The sequence below is a fragment of the Nerophis ophidion genome, linkage group LG09 (assembly GCF_033978795.1).
Source record: "Nerophis ophidion isolate RoL-2023_Sa linkage group LG09, RoL_Noph_v1.0, whole genome shotgun sequence".
Taxonomy (NCBI): domain Eukaryota; kingdom Metazoa; phylum Chordata; class Actinopteri; order Syngnathiformes; family Syngnathidae; genus Nerophis; species Nerophis ophidion.
Genome location: NC_084619.1, coordinates 62,038,073 through 62,052,783, shown reverse-complemented (window position 1 = coordinate 62,052,783; position 14,711 = coordinate 62,038,073). Strand labels below are relative to the sequence as shown.

The window sequence follows — 14,711 nt, the reverse complement described above, 5'->3', positions numbered from 1 at the left end:
GTATGACACAGGTGAGGCGTGCTACAAGTGAGGTGTGCTACAGGTGAAGTGTGACACAGGTGAGGTGTGCTACAGGTGAGGTGTGATACAGGTGAGGCGTGACACAGGTGAGGTGTGCTACAAATGAAGTGTTACACAGATGAAGCGTGCTACAGGTGAGGCGTGCTACAGGTGAGGTGTGACACAGCTGAGGCGTGACACATGTGAGGCATGCTACAAGTGAGGTGTGACACAGGTGAGGTGTGCTACAGGTGAGATGTTACACAGGTGAGGTGTGACACAGGTGAGGTGTGCTACAAATGAGGTTTGACACAGGTGAAGCGTGCTACAGGCGACGTGTGACACAGGTGAGGCGTGACACAGGTGAGGTGTGACACAGTTGAGGCATGCTACAGGTGAGGTGTGACACAGGTGAGGCGTGCTACAGGTGAGGTGTGACACAGGTGAGGCGTGACAGAGTGGAGGTGTGACACAGGTGAGGCGTGCTACAAATGAGGTGTTTTACAGGTGAGGCGTGACACAGGTGAGGCGTGACACAGGTGAGGTGTCAGGTGTGCGCCTGAGGACATGTTCAGTGTCAGCTCAGACAAAGATGTTGACAACCTTCATCATCATGTTCATGTTGTTGTTGACGAAGTTGCTAAGGCAACAACACCACCATGAGCAGCATCAGGACCACATGATGCCTTTACTCCTTTGCTTTAGGGAATCAAACCTGCAACCTTTCTGTCGCACACCTTACACTCTTCCCCTTTCTAACCTTCAATTTCCTTCCTTCCTTCCATCCTTCCTTATTACTTCCCTCCTTATTCCTTCCTTATTCCTTCCTTATTCCTTCATTCCTTCCTTCCTTCCTTCCTTCCTTCCTTCCATCCTTCCTTCCTTCCTTCATTATTCCTTTTTTCCTTCTTTCTTTATTCCTTCCTTCCTTCCTTCCTTCTTTCTTTATTCCTTCCTTCCTTCCTTATGCTTCCCTTCCTTCCTTACCTTTTTCCTTCTCGTCTTTCATCCTTCCTTCCCTTTTTCCTTTTTTTTCATCTTTCCTTTCTTTCCTTAAGTGTCGTTCCTCCTTTCCTATTCCCTTCCCTTCTTCATTCCTTCCTTGCTTCCTCCCTCCCTTCCCTTCTTCCTTCTTTCCATCCATTTTTTCTTCCTTCTTTCCGTCATTCCTCCCTTCCTTTTTTCCCTTCTCTTCTTCCTTCCTTTCTTCCTTCTTTCCTTCCTTCACTCTTAGTCCTACTATCCCTGTTTAATTCATTGTTCCTTTTTTCCGTCCTTCCTTCATTCCCTTCTTCATTCCTTCCTTCCTTCATTTCTTTCTTTGCCTCCATCCTTACTTTCTTTCATTCTTCCTTTCTCCCTTCCCTCCTTTAATCCTACCTTCCTTTCCTCCTTCCTTTCTTCATAGGTAGTATGAACCACAGTTTGACCCCTGCAGAGGTCACCACCTTCAGTCTGACCTGAACACCACACCTGCACCTCACCTGTATCTAAGCCCCACCCCCAAAATCTATTTTTGTCTACCTACGTGAAGAAGGCCATTAAACATTTAAATATTAATCGTAAATTAATTTAAATAATAATTTATGCATTAATTTAAGTAACCATTTCAACACGCATTTAAATTTTATTTTAAATATTTTAAGTAGTAATTTAAATATTAATGTATGCATTATTTAAATATGTAGATATTAAATTAATTTATTAAATTAAGTATTCATTTTAATATTAATTTAATTATTTGTGGAAATATAATAACAACTCTGCCATTTGTTTGTGCTATAAATGATTCTGTCAAACGATCATGTTTTGATGTTTTGATAATGTTATGTAGAAACATAACAACTACACATAAACGGGGGGGGGGGGGGGTTGTGCTGGTGATGTAATTAGTCAGAATATATATTTTACAAAAACTTCAAATTTGTAACAGCACAAATTAAAATGTCTGCACCAAACTGAGTGTCAATTATTTCAATCATTGTAATATGTGGATCAACTTTACTTCTTCATGTTTTGTCTGCATGTCCACATCACTAATGTGTCCAGTAGGGCATTGAACGTTACATTTCCATTATGTCATTGAACATTACATCTCTGTTATGTCATTGAACGTTACATCTCCATTATGTCATTGAACGTTACATCTCCAGTATGTCATTGAACATTACATCTCCATTACCTCATTGAACGTTACACCTCCATTATGTCAGTGAATGTTTCATCTCTATTATGTCATTGAACATTACATCTCCATTATGCGATTGAACGTTACATCTCCATGATGTAATTGAACATTACGTCATTGAACGTTACATTTCCACTGTGTCATTGAACATTAAATCTCCATTATGTCATTGAATGTTACATCTACATTATGTCATTGAACATTAAATATCCATCATGTCATTGAATGTTACATCTCCATTATGTCATTGAATTTTAAATCTCCATTATGTCATTGAACGTTACATCCCCAGTATGTCATTGAACGTTACATCTCCAGTATGTCATTGAACGTTACTTCTCAATGATGTAAATGAACATTACGTCTCTGTTATTTCATTGAACGTTACATCTCCAGTATGTTATTGAACATTACATCTCCATTACGTCATTGAACGTTACACCTCCATTATGTCAGTGAATGTTTCATCTCTATTATGTCATTGAAAGTTACATCTCCATTATGCGATTGAACGTTACATCTCCATGATGTAATTGAACATTATGTCATTGAACATTACATTTCCATTATGTCATTGAATGTTACAGCTCCATTATGTCATTGAACATTAAATATCCATCATGTCATTGAATGTTACATCTCCATTATGTCATTGAATTTTAAATCTCCATTATGTCATTGAACGTTACATCCCCAGTATGTCATTGAACGTTACATCTCCAGTATGTCATTGAACGTTACTTCTCCATGATGTAAATGAACATTACGTCTCCAGTATGTGATTGCACATTACATCTCCATCATGTCAGTGAACATTAGATCTCTATTTTATCATTGAACGTTAGATCTTTATTATGTCATTGAACCTTTCCTCTACATTATGTCATTGAACGTTACATGTCCAGTATGTCATTGAATGTTACATCTCCATGATGTAATTAAACTATAAGTCTCCATTATGTCATTGAACGTTACATCTCCACGATGTCATTGAACGTTACATCTCCACGATGTCATTGAACATTACATCTCCGTGATGTCATTGAACGTTATTGCTCCATTATGTCATTGAAAATTACATCTCCATTATGTCATTGAACGTTACATTTTCATTATGTCAGTGAATGTTACATCTCCAGTATGTTATTGAACGTTACATCTCTATTATGTCATTGGACGTTACATCGCCATTATGCGATTGAACATTACATCTCCATTATGTCATTGAACATTACATCTCCATTATGTCATTGAACGTTACATCTCCACTATGTCATTGAACGTTACATCTCCATTATGTCATTGAACGTTACATCTCCATTATGTCATTGAACGTTACATCTCCACTATGTCATTGAACGTTACATCTCCACTATGTCATTGAACGTTACATCTCCATTATGTCATTGAACATTACATCTCCATTATGTAATTGAACGTTACATTTCCACTTTGTCATTGAACGTTACATCCCCACTATGTCATTGAACGTTACATCTCCACTATGTCATTGAACATTACATCTCCATTATGTCATTGAACGTTACATCTCCATTATATCATTGAACGTTACATCTCCATTATGTCATTGAACGTTACATCTCCGATATGTCATTGAACGTTACATCTCCACTATGTCATTGAACGTTACATCTCCACTATGTAATTGAACGTTACATCTCCATTATGTCATTGAACGTTACATCTCCATTATGTCATTGAACGTTACATCTCCACTTTGTCATTGAACGTTACATCTCCACTATGTCATTGAACGTTACATCTACACTATGTCATTGAACGTTACATCTCCGTTATGTCATTGAACGTTACATCTCCATTATATCATTAAACGTTACATCTCCATTATGTCATTGAACGTTACATCTCCATGATGTAATTGAATATTATGTCATTGAACGTTACATCTCCCTTATGACATTGAACGTTACATCTCCACTATGTCATTGAACGTTACATCTCCATTATGTCATTGAACGTTACATCTCCACTATGTCATTGAACGTTACATCTCCATTATGTCGTTGAACGTTACATCTCCACTATGTCATTGAACGTTACATCTCCATTATGTCATTGAGCGTTACATCTCCACTATGTCATTGAACGTTACATCTCCACTATGTTATTGAATGTTACATCTCCATTATGTCATTGAACGTTACATCTCCATTATGTCATTGAACATTTAAAATAGTATTTTTTCAGAACTTTTGTATCTTCTGTCGTGTTCGTACGCCATGTGGAGGATGAGAGTTATATTTTCTTACACACACACACACACACACACACACACACACACACACACACACACACACACACACACACACACACACACACACACACACACACACACACACACACACACACACACACACACACACACACACACACACACGGAGTAGAGGTGTTGACAGGCCGCCGCTCAGAGGAGACGAGGTTCAAGATGTGTTTAAATCATTTTGAACCTTAAAAATAAAAATAAAATAAAAAAACACCAAAAATATGTTGACTAAAGGAACATGGAGATGTCACAGGATTTCAAAATAAAGGCCTAAAAGTGTTGAGGTAAGTTGATCAGCCGCTGACCACGCTGTGTTTCTTCCTCCTCAGTCATCTTCTCTGCTCTCGCGGGAGCGACTCCCAACTTTCTGTCTGCTGCCTCCTGCTGCGTGTGCAGGAAGGTGGCTGTAACCGAGCCCACGCTGTAATCCCACGCTGCCTCCGCGCCGTCTCACACGCCTTCTCCTGACGGGACAGGAAGTTGGCGTCCAGGACGCTGCCGCCACAGGTCAAGAGGCAGCGAGGATCATGTTGACAGACGCCAAGCTTTCTACCTCATCCTGTTCCTCCTGACGCTAACATCTTTTAGCACTGCTAGCACTTAGCATCCTGTTCCTCCTGACCCTAACATCTTTTAGCACTTCTAGCACTTAGCATCCTGTTCCTTCTGATGCTAACATCTTTTAGCACTGCTAGCACTTAGCGTCCTGTTCCTCCTGACGCTAACATCTTTTAGCACTTCTAGCACTTAGCATCCTGTTCCTTCTGATGCTAACATCTTTTAGCACTGCTAGCACTTAGCGTCCTGTTCTTCCGGACGCTAACATCTTTTAGCACTGCTAGCACTTAGCATCCTGTTCCTCCTGACGCTAACATCTTTTAGGACTGCTAGCACTTATTGTCCTGTCCCTCCTGATGCTAACATATTTTAGCATTGCTAGCACTTAGCATCCTGTTCTTCCTGACGCTAACATCTTTTAGCACTGCTAGCACTTAGCATCCTGTTCCTCCTGACGCTAACATCTTTTAGCACTGCTAGCACTTAGCATCCTTTTCCTCCTGAAACTAACATCTTTTAGCACTGCCAGCACTTAGCATTCTGTTCCTCCTGACGCTAACATCTTTTAGCACTGATAGCACTTAGCGTCCTGTTCCTCCTGACGCTAACATCCTTTAGCACTGCTAGCACTTAGCATCCTGTTCCTTCTGATGCTAACTTCCTTTAGCACTGCTAGCACTTAGCGTCCTGTTCCCCCTGACGCTAACATCTTTTAGCAATGCTAGCACTTAGCATCCTGTTCCTTCTGACGCTAACATCCTTTAGCACTGTTAGCACTTAGCATCCTGTTCCTTCTGATGCTAACATCCTTTAGCACTGCTAGCACTTAGCATCCTGTTCCTCCTGATGCTAACATCCTTTAGCACTGCTGCTCGCTCCATGCCCATTTCAGAAAAAATCACACTTTTCCACATGAATTCATTCCACGAAATGGAATAAGTTCATTCTTTTGTCCTCAAAATTCTCCACACAATACCCCATAATGAAAATGTTTTCATTGTTTAGTGGAAATGTTTGATATATATTAAAAAAATAACCTACAAATGTCACAACTTAAGTATTTACAGCTTTTGGCAGTAAGTACAGCCTCATCGGGTCATCCGAGGCAGCGGAACTTTAGCATCTCTACACTTGCCCAGATTCTTCGAGGTCCACAGACAATCCCCCGGACTTCATTCCTGGTTTGTGCTCTGCCATGCACGGTCAAGCGTGTGCCTTTCCTCCAATGTCGCTACAGGAACATCTCAAGGAGGACCTGAGCTCACTTTGGAGCTTCATGGCAAAAGCCTGTCAATACTTATTTTACTATCTCTTAGTTTTTTAAATTTTCAATACATTGGCAATAATTAAAAAAACAACAACCTTTTTTTCACATTTTTTTGATTGAGTCATCCATCCATCCATTTTCTACCGCTTATTCCCTTTCGGGGTCGCGGGGGGCGCTGGCGCCTATCTCAGCTACAATCGGGCGGAAGGCGGGGTACACCCTGGACAAGTCGCCACCTCATCGCAGGGCCAACACAGATAGACAGACAACATTTACACTCACATTCACACACTAGGGCCATTGAAACTTTTATTAGTAGATTGCACAGTACAGCACATATTCCGTACAATTGACCACTAAATGGTAACACCCGAATACGTTTTTCAACTTGTTTAAGTCGGGGTCCACGTTAATCCATTCATTGTCATTATTTGGTATTGTGTATGGAATTTTGAGGACAAAAACACATTAGTCCACTCTGGAATGGGGCTGCGACATAAAAAGCGAAGCAAAAGTGAAACAACCAATAAGAGTACTGTGTGCGTGTGCGTGCGTGCGTGCGCGCGCGTGCCCGAGGCTGACAGCAGACATCATCCTGTGTTTACATTACAACACTTTCTACTGCTGGGTCAAAGGTCACCAGGTGTAGCCTAAAGAGGATGTCATCCAGGTGAGGTCACGTGACATCTCCCTCACGTGCGCACGCGCTTCCACCCGGACGCGTACGTCGCCTGCGCCTCATAATCCACCCCCCCCCCCCCCCGCCCCCCTTCCCTCGCGTGCATGCGCGCGCGGTGAAGCCTGTGCGCGCACGCACGCCACCTCGTTTTAGCATACCGCGCGTGACGTCACGGCCGAAGGTGGTGTATAAGAGGCGTGACTTTGCCTCAACTTCACTCGCAGGACTCAGCTCGGAGGTGAGCGCGCACGCACGCAGGCACGCGCACGCCCTTTTACGAGGAGCGCGGGCAAGCCCGTGCACGTCGGCAGTAAAAGTGTTTGGAATATTTTGACAGGCGCATCCTCCCTGCGCGCGCGCGCGCGTGTATGATGTCTCCTAACACTTCTTCTCCCGTGCATGTGTATGTGTGTGTGTGCGCGTGCCCGCAGGCGTGCTCCATCCGAGAAGAGGAAGACACGAGTTCTCCGAGGCGCTCGCGTGGCGTGGATGCTGCTCGTGGGAGATGTTCCGTCTGCCGGACCTCGGGCTGCCGTCGGCCCTGACCAGCGCGCTCGCGTCGGCGCTGTGCGCGCTCCTGCTGCTCGCCCTGACGCGCGCGCTGTGGAGCCTCCGCTGGAGGCTGACCAGGGACCCCGGCAGCAGCCTCCCCCTGCCGGAGGGCTCCATGGGGTGGCCGCTGGTCGGGGAGACCCTCCACTGGCTGCTGCAGGTGAGACGCGCACACGGCTTTAATTACGCGCGTAAATCAATAATTGTTTCGGTTTGTTTTTGTTTACTCTTGGAATGTTGTTGGTGTGACTTGCTAACATGTCTCCCCAATAGTTTGGGCTTTTACGGTTTTGACAAATAGAATAGAATTGATATTTATTGTCATTTGAAGCAAATTCATTTAGTGAACATTCATAATAACACGTAAAGAACATAGAACGTGCTAACTCAGGTAATTAGATAAAAATACATAAAAATAGCGAGCACACAGCTCACATGCATGTCTTTTTTTTATATTGCTCTCGGGTAAAAAGTGTTCTTAAATCTGTTTTTTTCCTTGAATAACGTGTTATTCGTGTGTAATTAACATGTTATTAACGTGCAAATAACATGTTATTAACATAACTAAACCCCTATACGTCCAAATGTCACCAAACTTCGTTTGTGCTACACATTTGTTTTTGTTTGAACTATTTGTTTGTGCTTTTTTTGTTGAAGTTATCGTTTTATAGTTTTGTTATTAACGTGTTATAAACGTGTTGTTAATGTGTTATTATTCGTAACTAGTCTCCAGCTATGTCCACAGCTCACCAACCTTGACCAGTTAGTTTGTGCAAATTGTTCTGCAAATTGTTTTGTCTCTTATAGTTAAGTTAATGTTTTGCGTAGTTAACGCGTTAGTAACGTGTTAGTAACATGTTAGTAACATGTTAGTAACATGTTAGTAACATGTTATTAATGTGTAAATAACATGTTATTAACAACTAAACGCTGCATGTCCAAATCTCACCAAACATTGTTTGTGCGGCACTTTTTTTTTTTTGTTTGACCTACTTGTTTGTGCTTTTTTCATTTAAGTTATTAAGGGTTTATAGTTTTATATTATTAAGATGTTATGAACGTGTTATTATTCGTAACTAGTCTCCAACTTACCAACCTTGACCAGTTAGTTTGTGCAAATTGTTCTGCAAATTGTTTTGTCTGTTATAGTTTTTAAGTTAATGTTTTGCGTAGTTAACATGTTATTAACATGTTAATGTGTAAATAACATATTAACAACTAAACGCTGCATGTCCAAATCGCACCAAACTTCGTTTGTGCTTTTTTCGTTTAAGTTAACGTTTTATAATTTTATAATAATAATAATAACTTAGATTTATATCGCGCTTTTCTAAGCACTCACTGAGAAGTTATTAACATGTTATGAACGTGTTGTTATTGTGTTATTATTCGTAGTTAGTCTCCAACTATGTCCACATCACACCAAACTTGACCCTTTAGTTTGTGCAACGTTTGTTCTGCAAATTGTTTTGTCTGGTATGGTTTTTAAATCATTAACGTTTTGCGTAGTTAATGTGTTATTAACATGTTATTAACGTGTAAATAACATATTGAACATAACTAAACCCCCATATGTCCAAATCTCACCAAAGTTTGTGTGTGCTGCACTTTTTATTGTTTGACCTATTTGTTTGTGCTTTTTTCGTTTAAGTTATAAATGTTTTATAGTTTTATGTTACTAGCAAGTTATGAATGTGTTATTATTCATAACTAGTCTCCAACCATGTCCACATCTCGCCAAACGTGACCCGTTAGCTTGTGCAACGTTTGTTCTGCATAATTGTTTTATCTGTTATAGTTTTTAAGTTAACTTTTTGTATTATTAACGCGTGGTTAACGTGTTATTAACATGTTATTAACATAACTAAACCTCATAAGTCCAAATCTCAGGAAGACTTTGTTTGTGCAGCATTTTTTTTTTGTTTGACCGGTATAGAATTTTATTTATGGTTTTCTGCTGCAAAAATGTTCGATCGTGCTTTTTTTCGTTAATGTTTTATAGTTTTATGTTAATAACATGTTGTGAACTTGTTATTCATAACTAGTCTCCTACTATGTCCACATCTCACCTAACGTGACCCGTTAGTTTGTACAACGTTTGTTCTGCAAATTGTTTTGTCTGTTATAGTTTTTAAGTTAACGTATTGTGTTTTTAACGTGTAATTAACATGTTATTAACACAATTAAACCACATATGTCCAAATCTCCCCCAAATTGTCCCTTTTGTTTGTGCTGCACATTTTTGTTGTTTGACCTATTTTATTTATAGTTTGGGCTGCAAAAAATTTCCTTTTTGCAGTTTTTAAGTTAATAACATAAAACTATAAAATGTTAATAAGGAGTTATCATTCATAACTAGTCACCAACTATGTCCACATCTCACCAAACCTGACCCGTTATTTGTGCAATGTTTGTTCTGCAAATTCTTTTGTCTGGTATAGCTTTTAAGTAATTACCGTTTTATGGGTTTATGTTATTAACATGTAATTAACAAGTTATTAACGTATAATATACATTTTACTAACATATCTAAACCCCATATGTCCAAATCTCCCCAAAATTGTCCTCTTCGTTTGTGCTGCACATGATGTTGTTTGACCTATCATAGTTTTTATTGATAGTTTGTGCTGAAAACATTTTCATTTTTACAGTTTTTAAGTAAACGTTTTATAATCTTAATGTTATCAATGTGTAATTATTCATAACTCGACTCCCCAACTATGTCCATATCTCACCAAACTTGACTCGATAGGTTGTGCAACGTTTGTTCTGCAAAATGTTTTGTCTGTTATGGTTTTTAAATTAACGTTTTATAAGGTCTATGTTATTAATGTGTAATTAACATATTATTGACGTGTAGTTAACATGTTATTAACATAATTAAACCGTATATGTCCAAATCTCCCCAAACTTGTCCCCTTAGTTTGTGCTGCACATTTTTTCCTTTGACCTATTATTGTTTTTATGTATAGTTTGTGCTGCAGAATGTTCGTTTTTAAATTGTTTTATTGTTTTATGTTAACGTGTAATTAACGTGTTATTATTCATAACTAGTCCGAACTATGTTGGTTTGTTATTCTTTTTAAGGGGAGGGCTGATAATGAAGAATTACACATTAACAACATACAAAACATGAAACATTAGTAACTTAAAAAACAAAAAACGTTAATAAAAAAATAAACATTTAACACTAATAACTTACACATAAAACATTAATGATTTAAAAATCATAAAACGTTAACTTAAAAAATATAAACTGTTAACTTAAAAAACAGAAAATGTTATTTAAAAAAACATAAAAGGTCAAAAATTTTAAAAACAAACTGTTGATCATTTAAAAACTGTAAAATGTTAATAACTTAAAAACCGTAAAATGTTAATAACTTTAAAAAAATCAAATGTTAACTTAAAAACTTAAAAAGCATAAAATGTTAACTTAAAAAACAAAATGTTAACTTAAAAACCGTACAATGTTAAAAACTTAAAAAACGTAAAATGTTAACTCATAAAATGTAAATTATTAACTAAAAAAATGTAAGGTGTTAATAACTTAAAAACAAATGGTTAATAACTTAAAACTGTAAAATGTTGATAACTTAAAAAACATAAAACAATAACTCAAAGAAAAACTGTTAATAACTTAAAAAACATAAAATGTTAGTAACATAAATGTAAAATGTTACTAACCTAAAAACCCTAAAATGTTAACTTAAAAAACATAAAATGTTGATAACTTAAAAACCATAAAAGGTTAATTTAAAAACCAAACTGTTGATGACTTAAAAACAATAAAATGTTTGATTAAAAACTGTAAAATGTTAAAAACTTAAAAAACATAAAACATGTTAACTTAAAAAACGTAAAATGTTAACTCAAAAAAATGTATGATGATAATAACTTAAAAAACCCCATAAAACTTTAACTTAAAACCGTAAAGTGTTGATAACTTAAAAACCATAAAATGTTAATATCTTAGAAGACAAACTTTTCAATAACATAAAAAACATAAAATGTTAATAATTCAAAAAACAATCTGTTAATAACTTTAGAAATGGAAGATGTTAACTTAAAAACATAAAAAATGTACTTAAAAAACGTAAAATGTTAAGTTAAAAACCGTAAAATATTACTAACTTAAAAAAACGTAAAATATTAATCACGCATGTACTGTATACTGTACTCATGTACTACATGTATGAATACTGTACTCATGTACTACATGCAATAATAAATAAACACTACAATATAGTTAAAGGCTTACAGTTAACTGTGGTTGTTTACTGATACATACTAAACTATGCTCACCTGCTAACAGCTAACTGTGCATGTTAGCTGCTAAATGCTACACTATGCTCACCTGCTAACAGCTGCCTGTGGTTGTTAGCTGCTAAATGCTAAACTATGCTCACCTTTTAACAGCTAACATTGGCTAAATGCTACACTACCTGCTAACACCTAACTGGGATTGTTAGCTGCTAAATGCTACTCTATGTTTGCCTGCTAACAGCTAACTGTAGTTGTTTAGCTCATAAATGTTGTTCACCTGCTAACAAATAATTGTGATTATTAGCTGCTAAATGCAACAAAATTTTGTTCTTATCCGTACTGAAAAGTTCAAATTTTCTGACAATAAAAGGAAGTCTAAGTCCAAGTCTTTCTAGACCAGGGGTCACCAACCTTTTTGGAACCAAGAGCTACTTCTTGGGTACTGATTAATGCCAAGGGCTACAAGTTTGATACACACTTAAATAAATTGCCAGAAGTAGCCAATTTGCTCAATTTACCTTTAATTAAAAAAAAAAAAAAAAAAAATATATATATATATATATATATATATATATATATAAATAAAATGGGTATTTCTGTCTGTCATTCTGCTGTACCAACGCAGTGCCCGTGGGCACCAGGTATCCCGTAAGGACCAGATGAGTTGCCCACTGGCCTGTTCTAAAAATAACTCATATAGCAGCACTTACCAGTGAGCTGCCTCTATTTTTAAAATTGTATTTATTTACTAGCAAGCTGGTCTCGCTTAGCTCGACATTTTTAATTCTAAGAAAAACTCTAATAGAATTAGAAAATCCAAGAAAATATTTTAAAGACTTGGTCTTCACTTGTCTAAATAAATTCATTTATTTTTTTTACTTTGTTTCTTATAACTTTCAGAAAGACAATTTTAGAGAAAAAATACAACCTTAAAAGGGTTTTTAGGATTTTTAAACACATATACCTCTTTACCTTTTAAATTCTTTCCTCTTCTTTCCTGAAAATTTAAATCAATGTTCAAGTATTTATTTATTTTTTTATTGTAAAGAATAATAAATACATTTTAATTTAATTCTTAATTTTAGCTTCTGTTTTTTCGACGAAGAATATTTGTGAAATATTTCTTCAAACTTATTATGATTAAAATTCAAAAATATTATTCTGGCAAATCTAGAAAATCTTTAGGATGAAATTTAAATCTTATTTCAAAGTCTTTTAAATTTCTTTTAAAATTTTTGTTCTGGAAAATCTAGAAAAAAAAATGATTTGTCTTCGTTAGAAATATAACTTGGTCCAAATTATTATATATTCTAACAAAGTGCAGATTGGATTTTAACCTATTTAAAACATGTCATCAAAATTCTAAAATTAATCTTAATCAGGAAAAATTACTAATGATGTTTCATAAATTATTTTTTTAATTTTTTCAAAAAGATTCGAATTAGCTAGTTTTTCTCTTCTTTTTATTGGTTGAATTTTGAATTTTAAAGAGTCGAAATTGAAGATAAACTATGTTTCAAAATTTAATTTTCATTTATTTTGTGTTTTTTCTCCTCTTTTAAATCGTTCAATTAAGTGGTTTTTTTCATCATTTATTCTCTACAAAGAACCTTCCATAAAAGGAAAAAAAATGTATGACGGAATGACAGACAGAAATACCCATTTTTTATATATATATAGATTTATTTATTAAAGGTAAATTGAACAAATTGGCTATTTCTGGCAATTTACTTAAGTGTGTATCAAACTGGTTGCCCTTCGCATTAATCAGTACCCAAGAAGGAGCTCTTGGTTTCAAAAAGGTTGGTGACCCCTGGTCTACATTATGCTCACTTGCTAAGATCTCACTTTGGCTGTTAGCTGCTAACTGCTACACTATGCTCACCTGCGAACAGCTAACCGTGCTTTTTAGCTGCTAAATGCTACACTATCTTTACCTGCTACTTGCTAGTGTCAGTTGCCAGGTGACCCGTCTCCATTTTTGGCCCTTATTGAGCCGACGTGATGTCCTCCTTCCTCCTCAGGGCTCCAACTTCCACGTCTCTCGCAGGCGTCGCCACGGCAACGTGTTTAAGACCCACCTCCTGGGCAAGCCCGTCATCCGGGTGACCGGCGCCGAGAACATCCGGAAGATCCTTCTGGGGGAGCACAGTCTGGTGTGCACGCAGTGGCCCCAGAGCACGCGCATCATCCTGGGCCCCAACACGCTGGTCAACTCTGTCGGCGAAGCCCACAAGAGGAAGAGGAAGGTAAGACCCCGCCTCTTCCCTGGCTCATTGACTTTAATGACGTCTCTTGACTCCGCCCCCTCTTCAAGGTCTTGGCCAAGGTGTTCAGCAGGCCGGCTCTGGAGTCCTACCTGCCCCGCCTGCAGGAAGTGGTGCGCCGCGAAGTGGCCAAGTGGTGCTCGTGGCCCGACACCATGGACGTTTACGCCGCCGCCAAGTCGCTGACGTTCCGCGTGGCCGTGAGCGTGCTGCTGGGCCTGCACCTGGAAGAGGACCGCGTGGTCTACCTGAGCCGCATCTTTGAGCAGCTGATGGACAACCTCTTCTCGCTGCCCGTCGACGCTCCGCTCTGCGGGCTCCGTAAGGTCAGCAAGCCGAGGTATGCCCGTCCCTTTCCTGTGCGGGTCAGAACACTTCCTGTTCCTTTCAGGGCATCAAAGCCAGAGAGATCCTGCACGCCAACATGGAGAAGATCATCGAGGAGAAGATGGAGCGCCAGCAAGCGCAGGATGAATATCTCGACGCCTTCGACTACATGTTGTCCAGCGCCAAGGAGCACGGCCAGGACCTCAGCATCCAGGAGCTCAAGGTACCGGGTCAGACGCGAATGAGCATTGCAGAGATCTTCTCCGCTAACTTCCCCGACAAACCCACCTCGCAGGAAACCG

At 38.2% G+C, this 14,711-nt stretch overlaps 1 protein-coding gene across 2 annotated transcripts in view; it reads left to right on the top strand.

Moving 5' to 3' along the window:
* Positions 1-4,211: 4,211 nt before the first annotated feature.
* Positions 4,212-14,711, top strand: part of LOC133559591 (cytochrome P450 26C1) — a 12,687-nt gene continuing 2,187 nt past the window's right edge. The window contains exons 1-6 of one of the 2 annotated variants that reach the window (XM_061911487.1): positions 4,212-5,000; positions 7,429-7,709; positions 13,840-14,064; positions 14,133-14,408; positions 14,474-14,632; positions 14,705-14,711. The exon at positions 14,705-14,711 is cut by the window's right edge and continues 290 nt beyond it. In XM_061911487.1, coding sequence (XP_061767471.1) covers positions 7,503-7,709; positions 13,840-14,064; positions 14,133-14,408; positions 14,474-14,632; positions 14,705-14,711 — 874 coding nt within the window. In that variant the 5' untranslated portion in view covers positions 4,212-5,000; positions 7,429-7,502. Of the gene's footprint in view, positions 5,001-7,092; positions 7,710-13,839; positions 14,065-14,132; positions 14,409-14,473; positions 14,633-14,704 lie in introns of those variants that run through there. The other variant, XM_061911486.1, reaches the window with a different exon arrangement.